At 46.3% G+C, this 25491-nt stretch overlaps 1 protein-coding gene across 1 annotated transcript in view; it reads left to right on the top strand.

The window, feature by feature from the left end:
• The first annotated feature begins 765 nt into the window (after window positions 1–765).
• mindy4 (MINDY lysine 48 deubiquitinase 4) overlaps window positions 766–25491 on the top strand; it is a 54912-nt gene continuing 30186 nt past the window's right edge. Inside the window, exons 1-7 of the mRNA XM_007910072.2 lie at window positions 766–918; window positions 5420–5539; window positions 6322–6554; window positions 8552–8843; window positions 9399–9886; window positions 22830–22885; window positions 25215–25318. Coding sequence (XP_007908263.2) covers window positions 853–918; window positions 5420–5539; window positions 6322–6554; window positions 8552–8843; window positions 9399–9886; window positions 22830–22885; window positions 25215–25318 — 1359 coding nt within the window. The 5' untranslated portion in view covers window positions 766–852. The remainder of the gene's footprint in view (window positions 919–5419; window positions 5540–6321; window positions 6555–8551; window positions 8844–9398; window positions 9887–22829; window positions 22886–25214; window positions 25319–25491) is intronic.

Genomic DNA, 25491 nt, shown 5'->3' with positions numbered 1-25491 from the left:
ATTTTAATTGTGAATAATCTGTTGCTTCTTTAATTAATAATAGTATTATTGATATTGTTATCATCATTATCATTTGTATTATTGATATTATTTTATTGATTAATAATATTATTTCATTGATTAGTAATATTATTGTATTGATTAATAATAATATTTTATTGATTAATATTAATTCATTGATTAATAATATTATTGTATTGATTGATATTATTTCATTGATTAATAATATTATTGCATCGATTGATATTATTGCATTGATTAACAATAGCATGTTATTGATTGATAATATTATTTCATCGATTAGTAATATTATTGTATTGATTAACAACATCATTGTATTGATCAAGAACATGATTGCATTGATTGATTACTAATACCATCATATTTACTGACAATATGACTTTTATTAGCAGCAACGATAGCACCAGCGTTGTACGAGCATTTTGCAGTAACATGATTAAGCCGAACAGCATTTTTTAAAAATTATTATTATTATTATTATTTTTGTGTGGGGGGACAAAAAATCCCCTCTCTCTCTCTCTCTCTCTGGTGAGGCTGACCTTGCCCCTTTAAGGCGGTTGGCGGTTGGAGCTGCGCGCGCCGCCGCCGTTGCGCACGCGCACCCGCCAAGTTTCCTCAGCAACGCGCTCCGCGCCGGTCATCAAAACCCCGGAAGTCCCGCCCCCCCTGAGCTCGCAACCAATGGCGGCAGAGGAGGGCCCCGGCTTCGACCAATCGGAGGAGCGGGGAGCCGCCGCGAGATGGGCGGGACTTCCGGTCATCGGGGTTCGGTTGGCCGCGGAGGGAGAGCGCGCGAGAGAGAGAGAGACGGGAGAATCCGTGAGGGAAGCGATGGACAACAACGGCGTCGTGCAGGAGATGGCGGCCTCCCTCGTCCGGGAATACCTGAGCAGGAAGGTGAGAGGAGGCGGGAGGTGATGGGGGGACGCGCTGATTAATCCCCCACACGCGACAGGCGGCGACGCTCACACCCGAGTACACACACACAGTGTCTGTCTGTCTGTGTTGTTGTTGTTGCTGTCGTCCTCGTCTCTGACCCTCACCTAACAGCTGTGTGAGGGTGTGTGTGTGTGTGTGTCTGTGTGTGTGTGAGTCTGTGTGTGTGTGTCTGTGTGTGTGTGTGTCTGTGTGTGTGTCTGTGTGTGTGTCTGTGTGTGTGTGAGTCTGTGTGTGTGTGTCTGTGTGTGTGTCTGTGTGTGTGTGTGTGTGTGTCTGTGTGTGTGTGTGTCTGTGTGTGTGTGTCTGTGTGTGTGTGAGTCTGTGTGTGTGTCTGTGTGTGTGTGTCTGTGTGTGTGTGTGTGTCTGTGTGTGTGTGTCTGTCTGTGTGTGTGTGTGTCTGTGTGTGTGTGTGTGTCTGTGTGTGTGTGTGAGTCTGTGTGTGTGTCTGTGTGTGTGTGAGTCTGTGTGTGTGTGTGTCTGTGTGTGTCTGTGTGTGTGTGAGTCTGTGTGTGTGTGTCTGTGTGTGTGTCTGTGTGTGTCTGTGTGTGTGTGTCTGTGTGTGTGTGTGTGTGTCTGTGTGTGGTGTGTGTGTGTCTGTGTCTGTGTGTGTCTGTGTGTGTGTGTCTGTGTGTGTGTGTGTGTGTGTGTGTGTGTGTGTGTGTGTGTGTCTGTTGTGTGTGTGAGTTGGTGTGTGTGGTGGTGGGAGGGTCTTATTTGTTGTTGGTAGTGACGGTGTTAATGAGGATCTCTGACTCCTCCCCTCCCCCCACCGCCACCATCTGTGGAGATCTGTGTGTGTCTATGTGTGAGGGTGTGTGTGAGCCGAGGTGGGGGGGGGGGGTGGTGGTGGCTGAAGGGGGTGTGTGTGATGGGTGGTAAGGGATGGGCGGGTGGGTGAGTGATGATACGGGGGTGTCGAGGGGGGAGTAGTGTGTGTGTGTGTGTATGTTGGGGTGGTGTAGTGTGTGTGTACATGGCGGGGTGTGTGTGAGGGTGTGTGTGAGGGTGTGGGGCATGGGGGGGGGGGGGGTGTACAGAATGTCTGTCAGACGCCAAGTCCTGGACGAGAGCGAACTTTCTACATCTGAACGTCAACCAGACCGAGGCTCCTGTTTGGCTCTCCTCCTCACCTCAGGCGCCGACAGCATCGCCGTCCGTGGGGCTCACTCCCCCTCACTGAGCCAGTCCCGAACCTCGGGGTCTGGTTTGACCCTCAACTGTCCTTTCTACCCCATGACTCGCTCTGCCTTCCCCACCTCCGCAACGTCGCCCGGCTCCGCCACTGTCTCACACCGCCGGCACACGCACACGGCTTCATTACATCCAGGCTCGACTGTGCAAACTCATTGCTTGTCGCCCCCCCCCCCCCCCCCCCAACTCCTCCCTCCATCCAAAACTCTGCAGGACCTGTCCTCTCTCGCGCCGGGCTCCGTGACCGCTATCACTCCCATTCTCGCCCGACTCCACTGGCTTCCCATCACACAGCGGATACAGTTCAAGATCCTCGTCCTCACTTTCAAAGCCCTCCATGGCCTTGCTCCCCCCCCCCCCCCCCCCCACCTCTCTGCGACCCCCGTATCAACTTGTTCGCTCCCTCTGCTCAGTGGGCTCCGGCCTGCTTCACATACCTCGCCTCCAGCTACTCTGCCCCCGCCGTATGGAACTCCATCCCACAGTCCCTCCGCCTCGCCCCCTCCCTTGCCGCCTTCAACACCCTCCTCAAGACCTTCCTCTTCATCTGTGCCTTCGGTCACCCTCCTTCCGCCCCTGACCTCCACCCTCCCCGATCGCGGCCCCCAGCTCAGGTCCGAAACACTGATTGTCCAGCACCTTGGGACGTCCTCCCAACATGAAAGGCGCTATTCAGATGTAATTTTGTTGTCTCAATTTTGGGGGAATCGGGGTGGTGTGTGTGAGCTTAGATCCAGGAATACACGAGGGAGGGGTGTGAGGAAGGGCATGGGGTGTCTGTTAGAAGATAATGGGGTTGTGTGGAGGGGAGTTGGGATGTGGGATTATCTGGGGCGCGGTGTGTGTGTGTGGTGGGGGAATTGCATCTCTGTTTCCGGTCAGTGAGGTGGCAGATATCTCAATACAGTTGGAGGAAAGGGGTTTCTGTTTCTAAGAGGTTGGATTACAGTTGTGGGAGGAGGGGGGTTCATCTGTATCTATCTGTCGGCGATGGTGACGGCCTCATATTGGGTGGAGGGAAATGAAGGTGGTTCTGCAAGTCTCTGTTCCTAGGTGTTGAGGCTGCAGATGTGTCCGATCTCAAAGCGGGGCCTGATTGTATGATCACACACCTACACTTTCCAGCGGAGTCACCAGAAGTAGGCAACCTTCTGTCCCTTTCAAAAATCTCATGGCAATCGTGCACCCCCGATTTCCACTCCGTTCAGAAAACTGCACAACTGGGAACGCTTCAAACCGGATCAGGTATGAAGCCTCCCCAGTTGTGTTTCGTTTATCCACTGAGCTGTCAAGCGAGTTATAAATTTTTAAGTCGCCATTGACGCCTCACGCTTCTGATCTTTGAATCTTGTGATTATCCCCCATGACATCTGTGTTGTTACAGATGAAATAGCTCGCTCATTTTCTCCTGCTCTGCCAGTCTCTCTCTTTTAAAAATTCAGAAATAAGCACTCGTCACTGCAGAAAACTGAGCAGCCATTATGCGGAGGAGAGCAAATTATTTCGCAATTTGGCATTCGAAGCAACTTGATATTCTGTGAGACGGTGCATCATGTTTTGTTCTCACTCTATATATTATTTGTGGCGGACTCCCAACTTTATTCTCAATTTTTTTTAGCAGCTGCCAGTATATGCTAGGTGAAGGACAGTGTCTAACAGTAATGATATTGTCAGATCATTGGAAGTAATCTACTTTTCTGAGGAAAATGTAAGGCTGATTATCTTTTCTGGAAAGCATTGAGATGCAAAACGACTTTTGGTGATCAGAAATAGTGTGTCGCTGGAGATGACTTTGCCTTGACAGCTCATTTGAAAGAAAGAACTTACTTTTTTTTATTGAGTCTTATCACGTCAGTGTCTCAAAATATTTCCCAGTGATTACTGTCAAATGTCATGGCTGTTTTTGTAGGTAAATGCAGCAGACATTTGAGCACCGAAAAAGTTCCACAAACACCCACAAAGTGAATTAGCAACGTAACTGAGGATTGTTGGCAAGGATACGGGGAGAAACTCCCTTCTCTTTTTGAATAGGTTAATAGAATCATTGATGTTAACCTGAAGAACAGCCCACATGACCTTGGTTTCACGTCTCATTCGGAGGACAGCACTTCTGACAATTCAACGTAACTGGCTCCAAGGTGACATGTTTGGCAACGAAATGTCGGAATCGAGCCAGCCCTCTGTGACGGTCCCTAACCTGGTTTCTGAGCCAGGTGGGTCTGTAGTGCTCCAGGGCATTGCCGATGACAACACAACCCAGCCTGGCTCGTTGGCAGGACTTGGAAGAGCAGATCAGTCACTGGGAGCCAGGATTCCTCCCACTCGGCTCCTGTTAACCCTGCAAGCCAAAGCCCTTGCAGGGTTTTCCTGGCTGGACAAGCAGCGGGAAAGCTCTCAATAGTAAGCTATGTGGTTTTTGATGGTTAGCTGGTTGGGACTCCAGCAGTATCCCAGTGCACACTCTGGAGTTCCCAAGGTTTGGCTCTTGCTAACCTGAAGAGATTAGAGGGTGAGGACCTTGAAATCAAGACGGTGAGCCAGTGAATTTGGGGGTGTGGGTGAGGATGCAGGCGTTGGGAGATCTGGATTATCTGAATTGTATGGATGGTGGAGCTAAAGAAACCAGTGAGTCTGTGGGAGGCATAAAATCTATATTTGGGAACATAATGGTTCTTGAGCTGATGGTAACTTTGCAGGTGTCCTGCCAAAGAGGGCAGGTATGAGAAGTGAGCGTGTGTACAGTCATATTAATGTGTAAATCACTGGGAGCTGGAATTGGCTCCTGTTATGTAATTCTGTTGATGTATCAACTATTCGTGGGCCACTGCTGTGCGCAATTGGCTGCCAACAAACTATAGTCAATTCTCTACAATATATCTTTTGAAGCACTTTGAGACCTCTCAAAGATGTGATAAGGCGCTATATCAAATGCAAGGATTATTATTATTATTTATTATTACTACCCATGGCAAGTTATATGTTTACAATGCCAAGGCTTGTGTGTTTAGCTGGTTAAACTCCAGCAGTTACCTCCGTACCAGGGACCTGAAATCTTGGTTCTTAACCTGCACTAATACTGGAATTAGGTAAACTGGCTTTCAGAGAGCAAGTGCGCATATTATAATAATAATAATAATAATAATAATGATAATAAAATTCCTTGCAATACACCCAACAGTCGTGGATTGAAGTGGTCAATTTATTATTATGATTATGATTGGTAACTGTAACTGTTCTGACAGCTCTGTGGCATTTTGTCCTTTCCCAGGGTTTAAAGAAGACAATTGCAGCCATGGACCAAGAATTTCCACGCAGTGAGACCAGCATCAACAACCGAAATGAGCTGAAGAAAGTGTTACATTTGGAATCGCTGTATAAGCAGAACAAGGTGAATGTACTTCATTTGTTGAACCAAACATTAGCGCTGCGGGGAACATAAGGGCTTCAAGAAACACCTTTCATAATTCCACCTGCTGCAGTGTTTTACCACATCCTTATTTCTATCACATGCAATTTGTTGTGTTTTTTTATTGCTAACGGTGCTTTTCACCCCGGTAGACAGGCCTTTGCGGAGCTTACACTTACTTATAGATGGCAGACACATCTCTCGTCAGTTGCCCTTTAAATTTTACTTAAATCTTGGACTGTGGGAAGATGCAATCCAATCTCACCCGTTAGACCGGGGAGAGGAAAAGATGACCGAAAGCGTGATCAAAGAGTTAGGTCTTGATATGCCTTGAAGGGAGGGAGGGAGCAGATGGCCTGAAGTTGAAATGGTCTCGGGCTGGATGAACAACAACAACAAAATTACACTTGTAAAGGGCCTTTCACCTCGGGAGGACGTCCCAAGGCGCTGAACAGTTGGGGATCAGAACCCGAGCGTGTGGGGGCAGGGTTGGGGTGAGGGAGGCCAGAGAGGTAGGGGGGAGGTCGAAAAGGAGGGTCTTGAGTCATACCTTGAAGGAGGCATGGAGGGAGCAAGGCAAAGGGATTGGGATTGTGGGATGGAATAATAATAATCCTTGCGAGTGTAATGGACCGGGTGTTTTGTGGGCAAAATCATTCGCTGAACTGAATTCCGGCTACAAGCTTTACGTTGATCTATTTATTCCTTTGCAGTAACTTCTATTGAAAATTCAATGTATTTACCTCTTTTTTTAAAAAAAACAGGATCAGTTGATGCCTTTCAGGACGATGCTGGAGATAATCACGAAATACTTCCTGGAGAGTTCTGAAAACGCAAAGAACTTGACGAGGGACAGCATCCGAACCCCAGCCATCTTAAACCAGCGAGGCAGCACGTCGCGTATCGATAACACCTTCATAAACATCTACGACCTGTGCGATGAGGACAAAGGCGGAGGTTTAGCGGTGTCGGACCTGAATAAAACAGAGATTTGCAGGTACAAGCAGAATCAGTGGTGAGCCTTGCATTTGACATAGCGCCTTAATCGCATCGTCGAGACATCTCAGAGCGCTTCACAGGATGTACAGTACAGTGGTGTGACTGCGCTTTGGGGAAACGTGGCAGCCAATTTGCACATGTTAGTGGCCCACAGACAACCTTGAAGTGAGTGACCAATTGGGCAGAATCGTGGGAAAGAGCGAGAGAGACTTTTTAAACAGTGCCGTGGAATCTTTTTAACGTCCACTTAAGCAACCTTCAGAGACGGAGGTGAGAATGCTACCAACTGAGCCGGGCTGAAACTGATGTAATAAGGCTTCCTTGGCCTGAAATTAGGCTTAATCCCTTAAAATAAAATGCGGTCCTCAATCCACGACTGTTTGTAGGACACCGCAATGCGCATTTGGCTGCTGCATTTCTCCCACAAATACAGTTACTCCACACTATATTCTGTGAAGCGCTTTGAGACGTTTCGACGACGTGATAAGGCCCTACACCAAGTGCAAATATTATAATAACTATTCACTCCCTGGATGTTTGTGGGACATTGCTGTACGCCAATCGGCTGCCACGTTCACCTTTAAATACGCAATTGTCAGACTTGACAGTTGTTAATGCGAAGCGGTTTGGCGACATGATAAGGAGCTATTACCAGATGCGAGGCTTGAATCCCGTTTCTTTATTCGTGTAAGAGAAATTGTGTCTGGCGCTGTGCTTTTATACCTGCAGTTTCCAGCCAGTGCTAACCACCTGCTGTGGGAGATCACAATGAGCTATTGTCCCACTGTTCTCAGATAGGTGTCGCTACATTATGATGTTGGAGCCAGTGTGTGTAAGCAGACAAATTGGTTATAGAAGCAGCAAAGATGGGGCTACGGGGAGCTCTAGATGAGCTGGGGAGCTCTAGATGAGCTGGAGCTTGCAGTGGGTTAAGCTAGGGAGGCCAGCGAAGAGAGTTTTGGAGAAATCGAGTCTAGAGGTGACAAAAGGCGTGATTGAAGGATCCTGTCTGCATTGGGGGGTGAGGAAAGGCCAGATTCGGGTGAGGTTCCAAAGTTACAGTATATAATACATACAGCACAACGCAAATTTCCATTTTATGCAGTGGCGGGAGAACATCCTAATAATAATAAAACTTGCATTTGATACAGCACCGTATCACGTCTTAAAGCTCTTGGCACTCGGTGGTGGGGGAAAGTGAGGTGAATGGGGTAGATCTTGAGATAGACCTTGAAAAGGAGAAAAGTGATCTATGGTCAAGGGCTCTCTCTACCTGTAGTGTTTGAAAGGGAATGGACGGTCTAGTTTTTGTGAGGCGGCAGGTTCCAGAAAAGACAGACCTGCTGTGGTGAGTGATTTGAGTGTGTATCCACACACCTCACAGCGCTTCACGGAATATCTGTTAAGTGAATTGACACTATATTTTGTGAACGAAACGTGTAAGCCAATTTCGCACAGCAGTGTCCCACAGTTTTATTTTGTTTCCCGGTGAAGGGTGAAATTAAACGGGCCGAGGGCCTTTTTCATCCGAACCTGTGTGAACAAAGTGCCTCATTTATACCAATCTTGCCTCCTCTGTGTTTTTTAAATTACCGTTTGTATTAATCTCGTGTTCCAGCTCTATCACCATAATCGTGACTGTTTTAATTGCTCAGGTGCTTATCCAATCCCTTTTCAATGATGCTATTGATTCAGCCACAGTGGGCACTCAGAGTAATCAATTCTATATTGTAATATCCTGTGACTGATTATGGGAACAAACCTATGAATATATAGTGCTTTGAGATGTCTCAAAGACGTGATAAGGTTCTATATCAAATGCAAAGATTATTAGCATTATATGAGTTCGACCTTAAACAGAAAGTTCTGAAAGGCTGAATGGTAAGCAACGTTGAAATCACAGCCTTCGGTTGAGACGAGATGTTAAACCGAGGTCCCGTCTGCCCGTTCTTTGTGACCGCGACCTGATATCAATGATCTCATTCTGTTTTCTAGATTGCCTAATGATTCGTATGGTGCGCCCTGTATGTCTGTTTCTTCCTCCAAGACTCTGCAGAGTATCCACAAGAAAAAGGAGCGAATCTCCAGCAGCAACAGCATCGGGGGCTGCCCTTCGGGAGGGGAACCCGGGCTCCTGCCCACCAGCCTCCTGCCACCAGGGAGCAGCGTGGAATGTGGCAGAGTTGTCATGTTCCCAGTGGAGAGCAGAGGCACAGAGTCGCACAAGATCAAGTCCAGCCGGATTGTACGCGGCATGATGACCGGGCCAGTCGCCACTTTGCAGGAGGTACGTAGGCACTTAGAATCATAAAATATTACAGCGCACGAGGAGGCCATTGGGCCCATCGTGCCGGCTCTTTGGAAGAGCTACCCAATCAGTCCCATTCCCCCACTCTCCCCACATTCTTGCAAGATTTTGCTTTTCAAGTCCCTATCTTAATTTCCTTTTGAAAGTTGTTATTGAATCAGTTTCCACCAGCATTTCAGGCAGTGCATTCCAGACTGTAACAATTCTCTGTGTAAAGACCTGGTCAACAGCAAGCGATTATATGGTGGGTTTCACTCAACCGAGCCACAGGATCACCGGGTGTGGATAAAGACCCTGCAGCCATATGTTTTCTTCTTGCCTGGTCGTGCCTGAAGACCTTCCTATTTGACCGTGCTTAAGGTCACCTTCTTCCTGGCCTAGCATTGTGCTGCACCACTGATAAGCGCTCCGGGACGCTACTCTGCGTGAGGGGCGCTATAGAAATGCAAGTTGCTGTGCTGTAACGTTTGTACAGTACCATTTGTCTGAGTGCTCCCATCTAGTTGATGTTTGTTTCTTTCAAACGCTGTGTAGGATTCTTCCAGGAAGCGCCTTAGCAAGAGGGCTTCGGGATCCAGCCTCTTTCTACAACCAAACGACAGCGACTCCAGTTCTGGCTTAAAATGCTACGCACGGCAGGCAGGCAGCATGCTGGAAAACGCTGCCAGCCCAGAGTGGCTGAGCCCCAACCCGTCTGCGGACGGCATGATCCCAGCGGAGCCCACTCCCGTCCTGGATTATCCACAGAAGAAAACTCCCGCTTCAATCCTGGGTGTCCGCAGCAGCCTGAAACCTCAAGACGCCAGAATCTTCAGCGATGCCCTGGATGATCCGGCGACGGACAAGATGTCGGACAGGGATCGGAGGGCAGCCCACAGTGGCCAGGAGAGGAAAACGCTATCCAATCTGAACTCCGGCCCGCATGAGAAGAATAAGAAAGTCAGCTTCGCTCCGGAATCCACCAGCCTGGAGCGTAAATCAAGAGAAAACAGCACCAGGAAGACTGAAGACTTGTACTCCAGGTAGGTCCATTGTGGCTTCATCTGCTCCCATCTGGGTTAGAAGGTTCGTCCTCACATCAGGTCAGGCTTGCACTAAGGTAACACTGGGGAAGGGCTGTAAGTTCAGTCCTTCAAATGAGACACTAACCCGAGGTCCTGCCACTGTTTTTCAGGTGGACCTTGAAGATATAATAATAATCCTTTCATTTGACAGAATGCCTTATCACTGTAAAGTAAATTGATTGTACATTTTGTGGGCGATACTCAGCAGCCAATTGTGCACAGCAGAGTGCCCACAAACAGTCTCGGATTGAGTGATGGAACGTCTTTTATATATCAAGAGCGGGGAATAATATTTGTGAAGGGATGCCGTGTTTCCAGATAAGGTACAATACTTTGATGGACCATGAGAGGGAGCAGCTGATCATGTAACAGCTAAAACCCAGGGTCACTCGAATTCTCCTCCGTCCTCTTTGCTTTGATTTGAAATTTCATTTGCCAGCTTTTCTACGTCCAGCTATTTTTCTGTATTCATTGTGGGAGCAGAGACTGGGGTCCAAGGGTTGTGTTTTGCCATCAGTGCGGTAGGGTTTGACTAGCATTACATTCGGAGACCATAGCAACAGCAGCACAACAAATTACATTTGTATAGCGCCTTATAATGGGGAGAGCCTTCTGCAGACATAGGAGAGTGCTGGATGTGATTACACTTGCTGCTTTGCCACAATACCTAGCGGTTAAGGTAGGAGCGGTTAAGCGCTCCAGAACACTACCCCGCGTGAATGGTGCTGCATCAATGTGTTGTTATTGTAGGAATGAAGGACCTTAGAAGCACTAATGTAACAAGTTACTTTGGATGTAAAAAGTTCTTATTATTGCAAGAATCTGCGTTATGCTCCATTTTCCTTTTTCCCTGCTGTGTACAGTCTGGCTTCTTATTCCTTTCTTCAACACTGACCTTTGCTCTGAGCTCGAACGGGCCTTGGTGGCTGAGTGAAGCTGTTCCTGTTCGCTCAGCCTGCTTGTCCAGCTATGCCACGCACGTAATTTACTTGGTTTTTGTTTGCCTGTCACAGAGTGGACACCGTGTCAGGCTCACTGGCTGTTTGACTTGTACTACCTCCAAACTGAACTTGGCAAAAGAGGCCCAGAGGTTCGAGATGAGCTCCTGCTGATACCCTCGCCCCCAAAACACACAGTCACTACACCTTACAGTACATTCTGTGAAGCCCCTTGATTATTTGCAAACGTAAATAGTCCTTGCATTTGATCTAGCGTCTCAGCGACGTGATAAAGCACTACATCAAATGCAAGGATTATTTATTGTTGTTACTTTCGAATTTCAATTCTGTTTAATTTGGATGATTCTTCTGAAATTCTGCACCATCTTCAAATCTATGGCAATGATCACAAGCTGTTTCGAGCTTTAGATGCTTACGGTGGAGAAAGTAAAATTCGGTGGAAGAGGAGAAGGAGGTGATCTTATTGATGGTGGCTAACAATCCTCTACACAATAAAATTGGCCATTCGCTTCCTAGGACATAGCTGCCGAGTTTGCCTACAAAATACACAGTCACTAAATTTCCTCCCTCCCCCGGCTTGGGGTCAGACTCAAGTGCTCTGGGACGCTACCCCGCATGAAGGGCGCAAAGTTTACGGTAATTCCCGTGAAACACTTTGTGATGCCTTAATATTTGTAAATAAGACGCTGCATCAAATGTAAGGAAAACTATTAAGTTTTATGAAGTTATGAGGAAAAGATAAATCTTTGTATACAGTACTGTTTACAGACACCAGTGTGTTCAATGTAACCATGTGGTTGAGAAGTACATCTTCAAGATCGCAAGGAAATTGAATGGAGAGATTAGGGTAAAAAGAGTTAGAGTTATTTCTATTGCACATTATCACGTTCAATTCAATTACAGCAATTAGTGTAGTGACTGCATTCGTAGGCAAATGCTGCAGCCGTTTTGCGCAAGGCAATGCCCCACAAACAACCATGGGTTGACCTACGAATTTGAACTGGAAGATCGTTAATCAGAAGACTAGGAGAAAGTCCTTTTTTTTTCTTTCAATAGTCTCATGGGGTCTTTAACGTGATTTAAGAAGTGTTCAAGGGACTTAAGCCAGAGCTTAAGATAGTTGATGAGTGATTGGGGGAAGAGATCCGTCCAAGCCATTGTGCCAAAGTCAGGGGGGGGAACAGGGGAATGGTCATCAAGAAGGGTTTGAATAGTCATTTTTCAGCTAATCAATAAACATTCTTTAAAATAAGGAATGGAATGCGTTCGCAGTTGCTGCGAACTGCCTGCATTGTGTTGGATAGCAGCCTTTACCCCTCACACTGTGTAATGACTGCGCAACGTTGGCATTCCTTGTGAGAAAGCAAGCACTTCACCAAGGCAAGTGCATCCAAAGAATCCTGATTGATTAGGACTGACTTCATGATTTATAATTTGACTTCTAAGCCCGGCGTAGTTGTAGAGTTTTAAGCCCACAAGTCAAGGCAACCAGTCAGTGGTCATGCGACCTCACGCACAGTCTATTGTTTTCAATGGAAAGTGACGTCTCCCACGGCCAGACTGATAGATTGGTAACTTGGGGGATGGGAGATTAGGGGCATCACTGGGAGAGTTGAGGGGGGACCCCGGTCGTGGGCCTGTTGGAATATGGAATGCTTTGCCAGAAATAGCAATTGGAGGCTGAAAACATTTGATAGGAAACTTGACGCAGATTTGTGAAAGGAATAAACGAGGAATTCACAAGAACCCATTTGATATCAAGGGAACAATAGTAACCCATACTGCCCCGCAATAATAAAATAAATCATAATAACCCTGGCACGTGATACAGCGCTTTTCACGTCTTTGAGACGTCTCAAAGAGCTTCACAGAATATACTGCAAAGTAAAGTGACTGTGTGTTCTGTGAGCGAAACGCGGCAGCCAATTGCGCACAGCAGCGTCCCCGCAAGCAGTCATGGATTGAAGTGACCAATTTATTTCTGGGTTTTTTTGTTTTCTTTTTCTTGAGGGATTACTATCAGCGCGTGGAGTAAGGAAACTCACCCAAGGTTTCACCCTGCCGGGAATCGCCCAGCTTGTCAGGCGAGTGATCTAACCACTGAGATACAGGATTATTAGTTCATACCTCAACTCCAAATCCTCCCTCCAGAGTCACAAGCGAGACTCGGGGTGAAGTTCTTTGCTGTGTTGAGTGGAGTGAGCGCCACTTTGGGCTCGATGAGCTGAATGGCCTCTTGTTTCTATAAAATTGGTGCACACCTTATGCAGGATTTGCGCGCGTGCGAGCGTGTGCGCGGGCATGCGTATTGTGTGTATGTGTATGTCCTCTGCTCCCAATAGTGCTTCATGTGGGATAGCCTCGTACAGTCGTGGGTTGAATGCTGAGCGAAAGAGGACGGGGAGTTGACCACGGATGTAGTCGACGATGGGGGTTTAAAGATAAATAAAGAGGGGGCAGGGGGGAGGCCAGGCGGGCGATTGAGGCAGGGAGTTGCAGGATTGACACTTGGTGGATAGCGAGTACCTGGTGAGAGAGCACAACGAAATAAATACGCCTGTATGCGATTCTACTCCCTGCGGTGCAGTGGTACTGAACATCGTTCAGTTCACCGCTTGGCCACCATGCGGCAGCGTTTTCCTGCCTTCTGACCCATTTGCATTCCACCGAGGCTCTACCGCCACTTGCCCTCGGACTGCCTAAAGGGGCGGTCTCGGTGCAAGCGTCTCTGCGCTATGTGCAAACCATGGGCACAGAGCAATGAGTCACAAGTAGATAACTTAAGAACCCGTGAGGATAACTTGCAGGTTTACACGTTTGAATTGTGACTAAATACATAATCCAACATACAGTGCGAGGGAGTAACTACTACTTACAGGCAGGGTTACCTCATTGGATAAACTGCATGGTTCTTTCGACCAAGATTTACAGTAGTGAGACGATATTACGAACTAATTGGGACTGAACCCAATATAAAATGACAATAAGCACTAATCAAAGAATTTCTGTCAAGATTACGATGGTTCTATAATACAATTATGTCAGCTCTCTCTTCTCTCTCTCTCTCTCTCTCTGCCTTTTTTCAGACACAAATTTTCTATGTCTTTCTAACATTCTCTATCACTCTCCTCTCTCTCTCTCTCTCTGACTTTCTCAATCCAACCCTCTCCCTGTTACCGCAATAAACACACTTGCCTCACATACTGGTCTGCAGTCCCGTTTTATGGGCAAAGCAAATCACATGCCTTGGGAACCTCGCTCTGGCAAAAACTTAACTTTTAATGGGGGTACCATGGCTTCACTACATTTCTGTGTCGGTGCCTAATGCAAATTAAGTGGATATAATTAACATGGAGATATGAGGCATTGTAATATGGAGTGTGAGCATTAATAATATTAGATTAGCTAGTTCATGTGGAGAAATATACACTAATGCAGACTTGAAGGGGACAGAATGGCCTGTTCTTTATAGTAATATTCCATAATTTCCGTCCATTTGCAGGACACTGCTGTGCGCAAATTGGCTACTGTGTTTGCCCACAAAACGCACAGTCGCTGCACTTTGTGGTAGATCCTGCGAAGCACTTTACGACATCCTCCCGTTGCTGTGAAAAGTGAGATATCAAATGCAAGGATGATGATTATTTGATCAAATGAAAACAATAATAATCATACTTGCATTTGATATAGTCCTTATCGGGTCATTGAGACATCTCAAAGCGCTTCACAGAATATACGATAAAGTGCATTAACTGTGTGTTTGGGTAAAATATGGTTCCCCATCCCCACACAGTCGTGGATTGACTGACAATTTTTTGCGGGGAGGTATTATTACTGAAAGCGATCTGCCAATTGTCTAATAGCCTGGTGCAGACTCACCCTCACCCCCCCCCTCCCCACCCCCCCCCACCCCCCCCTGACTCCAGCATTGCTGGGCAACAAACCTGAGTGTGTTTACATTGGGACCATACTTTCAATTCACCTACATTCAAATATTTCCTTTGAACAGTGGGTTGTAGATGATGCCTGAACTCTATCTCACTGCCTCTCCCCTCAACTCCAAGCCCACTGGTCCTTTGTGACTGATGGCCTTCAAGCATCAAGTCATGAGTTCTGTTTTTCTTCAATCGAATGTTCCCGACACCTAGTCTCTCCCGCCAGTAATTCTCACCTCAGGTGCTGACAGCATCCGCTGTACAGGCACTTAAGGACCCGGTGTCGTGTTCTACCCTTGATCATCCTCTAAATCCTCTGACTCTCTCTGCTTTCTTCAATTCCACAACATCGCCTGTCTTCACTTCTCCTTCCCCCAACCCCCCCCCCCCCTAAATTAGGACACAAGTTATGTCCCCTAACAACCAGGTTCCTATTTACTGGTAGGTAAACAGAGGCGTGTGTGTGGAGTAAGGAAACTTGCCTGAGGTTTCACACCCGGGAATCGAACCCGCTTCCTCTAACCATACAGGACTCCTTTATACCAGGAGCTCGAAACTCCACATTTAAACGTAGTCATTTGAGGCTATTTTAACTTAAAATTTAAAGATCAATGCTGGATTGTGGAAAACCATTCAAATCCGCCTTCATTTGAAAGTCGTCCGTCCTGGGGTGGGGTGGGGGGCAAATCACCGTTTAAAACTGAGAAATCATCAGTTTTATGATGAGATGCTGGCAAAGACTAGTTGGAACTTTAGGCCCCAGGGTGATTTGGTAGGGGTGTGGGGGAAAGCTTGCAGTCTCTGCATGGCCTCAGTCAGTCTGGTATTGTAGAAGCTCTGTTGTTTGAACGCTTATCTGAGACTGATTGAAGACTTGTCCCTCGGGCTCCCTGACAGAAGCCAGAAGCAAAACTGAGGCCCTGATGCTTTAGGAGGTTATCCTGAAGTTATCTTTCCAACCAGAGTGCACACTGGGCACAATAAGCTTGAATGTTCTTGTAGCTGTGGTCAAGTGAGCGTGACTCAAAATTAAACCTCTTAGCTTTAACATGGCATCGGTCAGTCTGGCTCAGACTACGGCACTCTTACCTCTAAGTCAAAAGGAAGTGTGTTCAAGCCTCATCCGGACTTTGAACTCGCAGCCTCAGCTGAAACTCCAGTACCGTGTTAGGAGAGTGCTGCGTTGTTGGAGATTCTCAGGTGTAGAGTTCTGCAGCTCAGTGGTTAGAGCGCTCGCTTCGCAAGTGAAAGGACCCGGATTTGAATCCCGGGTAGGGCGAAATGCTGGGCAAGTTTCCTTACTCCACGCACATGCCTCTTACCTAGCAGTAAGTAGGAACCCAGTTGTTAGTCGATTGGCGGATCGCTTTCCGGGGGTAATAATCCCTACAAAAATGTTTTAAAAAAATAATAAATTGGTCACTCAATCCTCTACTGTTTGTGGGACACTGCTGTCTGCAACTGACCGCTGTGTTTCCCCCACAATACTCAGAATACTCAGTCAATTCACTTTACAGTGTATCCTGTGAAGGGCTTTGAGACGTCTTGAAGACATGATAAGGCACTATATCAAATGCAAGGATTATTATTGTTGTTTAATAGTCTCTAAACCAAACTTGTGAGAGTTCAGACTTTCTCCCTGGAGACATTTGAGCATAATGCTCAAATGGCATAATGGCAAAAACTTTCTGCTGCTTGTCTTCCTGTTGCTGGGTTACCCTAACCATTAGGGCTTCAGGTTGTAGGGTTAACAGGAGACGAGTGGAAAGAATTCCTGCTCCTAGTGACTAGTTTGATCTTCCAGTGATGCTGACAAAAGCACATGCGCCAAGGTGGCTGTCCCCAGCAATGCCATGGAGAACTGTGAACCTGCCTGGCTCAGGAAGTGGAACTGACCTGCCACAGAGGATTGACTGCTGTGCACAATTGACTGCCACGTCAGTTCATTTTACAGTATAATAATAATCCTTACTTTTGATAAAGCTCCTCATCACATCTTTGACATGTCTCAAAGCGCTTCACAGAATAGACTATAAAGTGAATTGACTGTATATATTGTGTATTCAAATACACACACACACACATATATATATATATGCACACATGTATATCAGTATTCAAATGCAGCTTGGAGCCAGCTGAACCCCAAAAGGCACCCTGCTTATCTGTCAACGTTCGCATCTCCCTGCTCCCCCTCTCCTTTCCCCTCCCCAAGGGGAAAGTTGACTGGTTAGTCCACTGAGATTGACAAACAAAGGCAGGCGGGAGACTTGTGCCATCGCCGCTCAGCCTCACCACCTGAAGATTTTCCTCTTCGACAGTCACTTCCCCAGCCTGGAGTCAAACTATGTAAAGCGCTCTGAGACCCTACAAGTTGTTGTAGATGTTTAACTTGTGCAACCCAGTCAGTTCTGCACAGCTGCTGCTTGACTATCTGGGCTTTGTTGTTCCTTTGAAAATGAGCAGTGCCCGTCAACAGCAGAACTGGGCTCTTATAAACAGCAGAGCCGTCTTCTGATTGATATGTTTTTCTCCCCTCGCATCTGTATGAAGAATAATGGATAAGCTACAAGGAAGCAATTGAACCCATTGATAAGGATGACCTCTATAAAATATATCCCAGAGTAAGGTTGAGAGGTTTATTTCTGCCTTCTGGTCCCTGAGATTTGCTCACAGCCGTCCAATTGCTCTCTGGTATTTGTGAGCCACACTGACTACTCTAAATTTGTCTTCTGCAGTATTTTGTGCCTATGCTTACCTCCCTCTACCTCTTCTCCCTTCCTCAACCGTGCTCCGAGACACGCTGCTGCGAGATGTAATGTAAATATATTATACTTGTATGAATGCAAATTGTTGAGTTACAGGCAATTTCGTGGAATGGATAACAATAATAATGATGATAATCCTTGAATTTGAAATAGCGCCTTATCACGTCATTGAGACGTCTCAAACACGTCACAGAATGTACTGTAAATATTTTATGACTGTATATATTTTACGGGCAGCCAGTTGCGCACAGCAATGTTCCACAAGCCGTCATGCACGGCGTGACCACATTTTGTTTAAGGAAAAGCGATCTGCCAATCGACTAACAACTGGGTTCCTACTTCCTGTTAGATGAACCAAGGTATGTGCAGTAAGGAAAGCTACCTAAGGTTCCGGGAATGGGCCGAATGCTCTAACCACTGAGCTACAGGACTCCATTATAGCTCAAATGCTTTAATCGTTCCCTATTAAAGGCACTGCCTGCCGCAGCACTGGAACTCTTCAGGCAAAGAGCAGGTTTCGACCTCTGGGCTCTTCGTAAGACTTTGTATGTTAGGAGTTTTTAGGGTTGGGGCAGTTCTTCTGTTCTTAAATTCTGGCGTTTGGCCGAATACTGACACCAACTGGTGGCCCTGCTACGCAGGACCTTGGAATGTAAAATTCCAGGCCATTGAACAGGTTATTTCAGGACCTGAGGCTGTCTGAAAAAAACCTACTGAGAGTTAATAACTCTCATTTACCCCCATGTCCTTCTGAGATCCAAACCCAGATTTATTTGAAATGTAATTGGGTCATTGCTTTTCTCCTGGCAAGATCACCAGTCACAATCTATTTGCGTGTCACAAGATCGCAAGAGAGATTTGTAGGTGTAGAAAGCCTTTCGATCCATTTGCTCTTGTGTTTCCGAAATAACCACCCAACTCTTACCATCGTAGTCGATGAACTTTATGTGGGTTCAATAACTCTTTTTCAAGAAAACAATGGATTGTCCACAACAATCTAGGGCAGTGGCTTATCAATTTGGCCATCGGTAAAATATTACAGGCTTGCCCTTCGCTGTGTGAGTCATAACCCTCATGGCCGAGGTGGACAATGGACAAATATTTTGTACTGGCAAAAGCTCCAAAGTTCGCATTGTATTCCATAAATGCACTTCCCTGCCCCACGCATTCCAGGGTCACACCTATCTTTCCAGGCAACTTGATGTACTTTCCCAGAAAGTTCTGGCTTTGTTGCCGTGTTTTCTCTCCGCTGCCCTCAGAGATGTTGGAAACAACACAGCGCCCTTCATGCGGGGTAGAGTCCCGGAGCGCTTGACAGTGGCGGAGTCTGATCCTGAGGGAAGGGGGAGGTGACCATAATAAACGTGGTCAAAAAAGAAGGTCTTTAAGCAAAATTCGAAGGTGGGATGGAGGGGACAAGGCGGAGGACTTGAGGGAGAGAGTTCTGGAGCTTCGGAGCGCAGCGGATGAAGGCACGGCTACCGTTGGTGGAGCGGAGGGCACGAGCGACAGTTTGAAGGCTGGAGCCAACTAAGCAGAGGCAGTGGGTGGTGGAATAGGGGGGTGGGTAAGTGGGATGGGGGAGGTGCGAGGGTATGAAGAGATTTGAAAACGAGTGAGAGGATCTTGAAATCGATCCGTTCGGTGATTGGGAGCCAGTGGAGCCCGGCGAGGTCCGGTGTGATGGAAAAGATCCATAAGGAAAATGGCAGTGTCCAACTGCGATGCTGTCCTGCTTGCTGGGTGTTGTTATGAATTCTTCTTGCTGAAAAATCGCATTCTTTGTCCTGAATGTTGCAGCACCAGACTCGCGATCAAATAATAATACTAATCATAATCCTTGCGTTTGGTACAGCACCTTTCAAGTCAGGAGGACACGTCAAAGAGCTTCAGATTTGTGAAACGAAATGTTGTGATTGTATTTGTAGGCGAACATGGCAGCCTATTTGCCCATTTTTATTTGGGGGATTGGGCCAGGGACACCGGGAGAAACTCCCTAGGCACACGGGATCTTTGACATTCACCTCCTGATCAAGGCAGGCGGGGCCTCAATTTAATATCTCGTCTGAACAGCGGCACCTCCAACAATACAGCTCACACACCACTCCATGGGAGCGTCAGCATAGACTGCCAGTTCCAAGTTCTGACACGAGGCTTGATCCTTCTCTCAATAATCAACAAAAGCGTCAACACTTTTCCTCATTTTCCTGTTTGTATCCTGAACCCTGATTTATTTTTTGGCATTTAGTTGACTCGGTGCCCAAATCGTCAGTGCATTTACTCGTTTGAATTTTAATGATTGTACAAAAAATGATTTGCACTTAAACGTTCCCTTTCATTTAGGTTAATAACTCAAAGAGCATTACAGAGAAGATGTGGGTCACTAAGCTGGGGTGAGGGTACTGACTGTGAACATAATTGCAGAGAGTGAAAGAGATTTTTAAGGTAGGCAAAGGAGTGAGGCAAAGGGATTTTGAGAGAGTGTTTCAGAGATTAGGGGCTTGCTTCTGACGGTAGGACTGTATCTACTGGAATCTTGACTTTGCTGTTTCACTAGAGAAGTGTGCAGACCACACTCTCCAGTACAACATGTTTACGATCACAGTGATTCATGATTGTTGGATGGAAGATGACGAGGAAATCTCGCGTCAATCTTTCTGTACTGGAACACAGGCTAAAGGACAGCAATGGAGAAAGACATAGGATAAGTGCCCTTTTATGCATGACAACGAAGGTCTGCGCTGGCTCTTTTTAAAAAATAATTTATGTCTTATCACGTCTTCGAGATGTCTCAAAGCACTTCATTGCAAAGTGGATTGACTGCGCGTTTAGCGGGCAAAATGTGGCAGCCAATTGCCACAGCAGTGCCCCATAAACAGTCATGGATTGAGTGACCCATTTTTTGAGTGACCCATGGATTGAGTGACCCATTTTTTTTGGAGGAGTCAATACCCCTGGAAAACGATTTGCCAGTCAACTAACAACTGCCGTCAACCGGGCCGTCTACTTTCGAGACGAGTGCTCTAACCACTGAGCTACAGGCCTTTTAAAGCACTGTCCATTTCCCTGCCCTGTGGTTCATTTCTAGTTAGATATCTATCTAGGTCCCTTTTTAAAGCTAATATAGATTCTGCTTCGAGCACTGCTCCTAACTACTCTGTGCATTAAATAAAATTCCCCTAATCTCCCTGTTTGCTTGTTTGCTAGCTAGCTAACAAGCGAAAGGACCTGGGTTTGATTCCCGGGCGGGGCGAAACATTGGGCAAGTTTCCTTACTCCACACACGCACCTCTGTTTACCTAACAGTAAGTAGGAACCCGGTTGTTAGTCGATTGTCAGATCACTTTTCCGGAGGTAATAATCCCTTCCAAATATAATAATAATAATTTGGTCACTCATTCCACGACTGTTTGTGGAACGCTGCTGTGTGCGCAATTCGCACCCACAAAATAAACAGCCCATTCGCTTTACAATATATTTGAGACGTCTTGAAGACATGAAAAGGCCCTATATGAAACGCACCGCCCAATATTGAATACAAGTTTGTTTGCTTTTAGATCATCATTGCTTCGTCAATTCAGTCATTAATTTAGATATCGACCTTGCTTTGAGGTGGTCTCGAAAATACTTTTCTCTAGTTGCTATTTTAGAGTAACATGGCTTCAAATTCATGCAATTAATCCAATTAACTGCATTCAGAAGTCACTGGACGCAAATTAACTGGCATATTTGACTGCAAAACAACATTTAATTCATTTCTAATTCATTTTGTACAGCACTGAGAGGTTTATTTTGCATGACAGGCACTTTATAAATGTAAGTTATCACACTGCTATGTGTAATTGCACCTCTGTAAATCAAGATCCCAGCTTAATTCATGCTCTGTGATGAGAATCCATCCCGTTTCTCTTGCTTTATGCACTTAATCACAATGATTGTAGTATTTGGATATCTTAACTGCAAATCTCTCCCACCGATTGAGGGCACAGGCGGTTCTAGGGATCAGATAAACCTCCCAATTAAGGATGGAGGGAGCGATGTGCCCAACCCCAGCCAGGCCTATCAACGACAACAACGTTCTCTTGTATTGCTGCCTCCTCACAGCATCTCAGAGCACGTAACAGTGGGGGAGCCTGGACTCTGCGCTGGGAGTGGGGGTGAGATGGGAGGCTGGCCGCAAGCACATTGACTGTATATTTGTGGGCGAACGCGGCGGCCAATTGCGCACAGCAATGTCCCACAAACAGTCATAGATTGAAAATGACCAATTTATTACTGTTTTTGGTTTTGGAGGATTATTATTAGGCTCTGTGTGGGGTAAGGAAACTTGCCCGAGGTTTCGCCCTCTGCCTGGGATTGAACTCAGGTCTCTCATTTGCGAAGCGAGTGCTCTAACCACTGAGCTCTCAGCCTTGATACCCGAGGTCCAAAACGTCCACCGAAGATCATTTTGTCTCCCACTTTAAGATTGCGTAAAATCCTTCAATTCAGTCGTCATTTGGAAGCTAATTTACTCAACTTTGTTCCATTCTTAAATGGCGAGTTGATATAAATTGATACAAGTGCTGTAGCTCAGTGGTTAGAGTATACTCAAGCAAGAGACCTGGGTTCGATTCCCGGACGGACAAAACATTAGTCAAGTTTCCTTATTCCAAACACCTCTGTTTGCCTAACAGTAAAGAGGAACCTGGTTATTAATCGATTGATGGATCGCTTTCCGGGGGTGATAATCCTTTCAAAAAAAAATAATAATTTGGTCACTCAATCCGTTTGTGGGACAATGATGTACACAATTGGCTGCCGCGTTTCGCCCATAAATGGCGCTTTATCAAATGTAAGGAGTATTAGTATTTTTATTATCTACGCGTACGCAGTGAAAGATTCGACACGGCAACAAACAAAGCAGAGTACTTGTGATGTGCGGTGGAGAGCAAATGAGCTCTGTGATTGGCGCGAGGACTATTACATACAGAGGTGAGGGGCTACTGCGGTTCACACCAATATCAGAGTCACAGAAACGTAGGAACAGGAGAAGGCCATTCAGCCCCTCAAGCCTGTTCCGCCATTCTATAAGATCATGGAGAGTGTATAAGATACAGCTGCTGACGGGGTGAATTTTATTTTCAAATAATGTGGTTTCCAATCTGTCCTGTCGTGGACGAGTGAGGACTGAGTTGTGGTATTGTGCACTTTCACAGAGAATATGAATAACCTGCCCTCTATTCTGCTCTCTTTCCAGGAAGCCCACACTCTGCTCATCACCGGCAAATCAACTGGAGGAATGGCTGCAGATAGGTAGTGCAATTACAAACCTTTTTCATCTCTTTTCTCTACATATTTTAGATCGTGAAACATGTGGGGTGGATCATTGCATTTGATGTGAATTCTCCCAGGAAGGGGCTGTGTGTTATGCAATCTACTTTGCAGCTCTGAAAATAGATTGAGTTGGAGCAAGTCGGGAACTCTGCTTTTCTTACTTAAGAAACAGGACTGAATTATAAGCACTTCCTGGGTGTTAGACCTGATTGGGTGGGTGGTGAGGTGTGGGGGGGGGTAAGTTGGGTCTCCGTGGAACTGAACTGGCTTCATGGTGACGTAATTGGCAACGAAATGTCGGGATCGAGCCAGCCCTCTGGGTCTCTGGTCCTGTTCCTGAGCCAGACACTGCTCATGAACGGGACACTGCTGATTCCAGGGCACTGCTGATGACAGCACAGTCAGGAAAGGGGGACGTTGAGAAAGCACACTCGAGAGAGGTTTGTGAAACAGAGAGGGCGAGAGGTCGACGGATTTTGGGAGGAAGATTAGAGTGTCTGACAGAACCTGTGGACGTGCAACAGGCCCAATTTTGCAGACCAAAGGAGGCAGAATGAGGTGGTGGTAAGTTGTTTTGATTAGCTGGGTGTCGAGGATTACGACAATAATATAATATTCCTTGCATTTGATTCAGCGCATTATCACGTCTTCGAGACGTCTCAAAGCGCTTCACAGAATATACTGTCAAGTGAATTGTGCTGTATATTTGTGGGCGAAACGATGAGCTTTACAGTGTCCAAACATAGTCCAAACTAACTAGACTGAGAGTCTCAGATCTGCATGGGTCTGCATGGAAATTTCCACGTCTGGAATGGAATGTGCACTCTCTGCAGAGGGACCTGCCCTGTTTACCTAACTCTGGAAACTATGCAGCGCTGTGGACCCACGTGGAACTGATTACTGATTACTGAGAATGAAGGTTGACTTGATTCCGACATTCAGTTCCGAGCATGTAACCTTCAGTGCTGTTTGTGGTTCCACGCTCTCCTGGCACTTCACTCACTCAGCAAACAAACGGTTTGCTTCATCCCCTGTCTTGGAGACCCTCTGCATTGCCCTCTCCCTCTGGCCTTCAATACCCGCTTTTATGCTCCAGCCTCCTCGTTGTCCCTTTTTCCCTCTGCTCCACCATCGGTGGCCTTCAGCCACTATGCCCCGAAACTCTGTCACACTCTCCCTCAATCCCATCACCTTAACCCCCTTCCCTCCCTACCTCCCGGCTTTCAAATCCTGCCTAAAGACTTTCCTGTTTGATCGTGCTTACAGTCACCTCTGCTCTCCCTGGCTCGGGGTAGACACGCCCAGCACACTGCTCTGCATGAGGGGTGCTATACAGATACAAGTTGTTGGTGTTGTTATGGCCTGTTCGGCCTTGTTTTGGCCTGCCTTTTTTCACTCTTCCTTCTCTTCCCCCCACCGGCTCGGATTCCCAGTCAGCTATTGAGACATCCTCCTGATGTGAAAGGTGTTGGTTTAATGTAAATTGCTGTTGCGTGTGGGACAGCAATAAACTGCCGTGTGGTATCAAAGGGTCACACTGCACAAGGTAGAAACACATAAAAGTACACAGTCAGGAGCTCTTATCTTTCAAAGCATTTGAAACATAGACAAAGTGAAATCTGATCAACGTCTAAGCAGATGCTTCTATAATACAGTACCAGAAAGTAGTATATTTATCACTGTGTAGCAACACTGAAGCTACTGCAATGAATTAGCACAGGGCTGGATCCCTTTTGCTTTGACTCTTCACAGAAAATGGCACAATAGAGCATCAGTTGAGAGATTAGTCTGTTTACCTCAAGATAAATGCTGGTTAGAGTTGTGAATGTTCCTGGCATTAGTCTGCCTTAGTCTATCCGTTAGTCTATCAATTAGTGTAGTCCTGGTTAGAGCGCTCACCTCGCAAGCAAGAAGACCTGGGTTTGATTCCCAGGCATGGCAAAACATTTCCTAACTCCACATGCCTCTGTTAATCCAGCAGTATGTAGGAACCCGGTTGTTAGTCGATTGTCGGATCGCTTTTCCGGAGGGTAATAATCCCTTGAAAATAAATTGATTAATTAAATATTAATTTGGTCATTCAATCCATCACTGTTTGTGGGGACGCTGCTGTGCGCAATTGGCTGCCATGTTTTTCCCACAAAATACACGGTCACTGCACTTCACAGTCTATCCTGTGAAGCGCTTTGAGACATCTCGAAGACATGATCAGGCTTTGTATCAATTGCAAGGATTATTATTATAGATTATTGTATCCCCCACTGAGAGGCCGCAAGGAGTTATAAATGGGGTCTGACTTGCTTTACAGCTGACATTGACGATGAAGAGTTGAGTGACGTTGGTGCAATTCCAGACTTCTCTGTACGCAAACATCACATTGATTCAAAGCCCATAGACTTGACTCTTGCAACAGTAAGTCATCCTTTCAGGCGCTGAATAATGTTTGCTCTTCTTTTAACTGCTTTGTTAAATTATTGCTGGCTTTTTATTTTTTAAAGAAAATGATTGCATGTGCTCTCACAGAGGGCATGTATATAATGGGTTCAACACAGTACCAAATCCCAACTTCAGCTGCTCTTACTCCC

This window comes from Callorhinchus milii, unplaced genomic scaffold (assembly GCF_018977255.1).
Source record: "Callorhinchus milii isolate IMCB2004 unplaced genomic scaffold, IMCB_Cmil_1.0 Scaffold2, whole genome shotgun sequence".
NCBI classification, from domain to species: Eukaryota; Metazoa; Chordata; class Chondrichthyes; order Chimaeriformes; family Callorhinchidae; genus Callorhinchus; species Callorhinchus milii.
The sequence above is the reverse complement of the archived record's forward strand: the minus strand, read 5'-3'. Positions and strand labels throughout refer to the sequence as shown.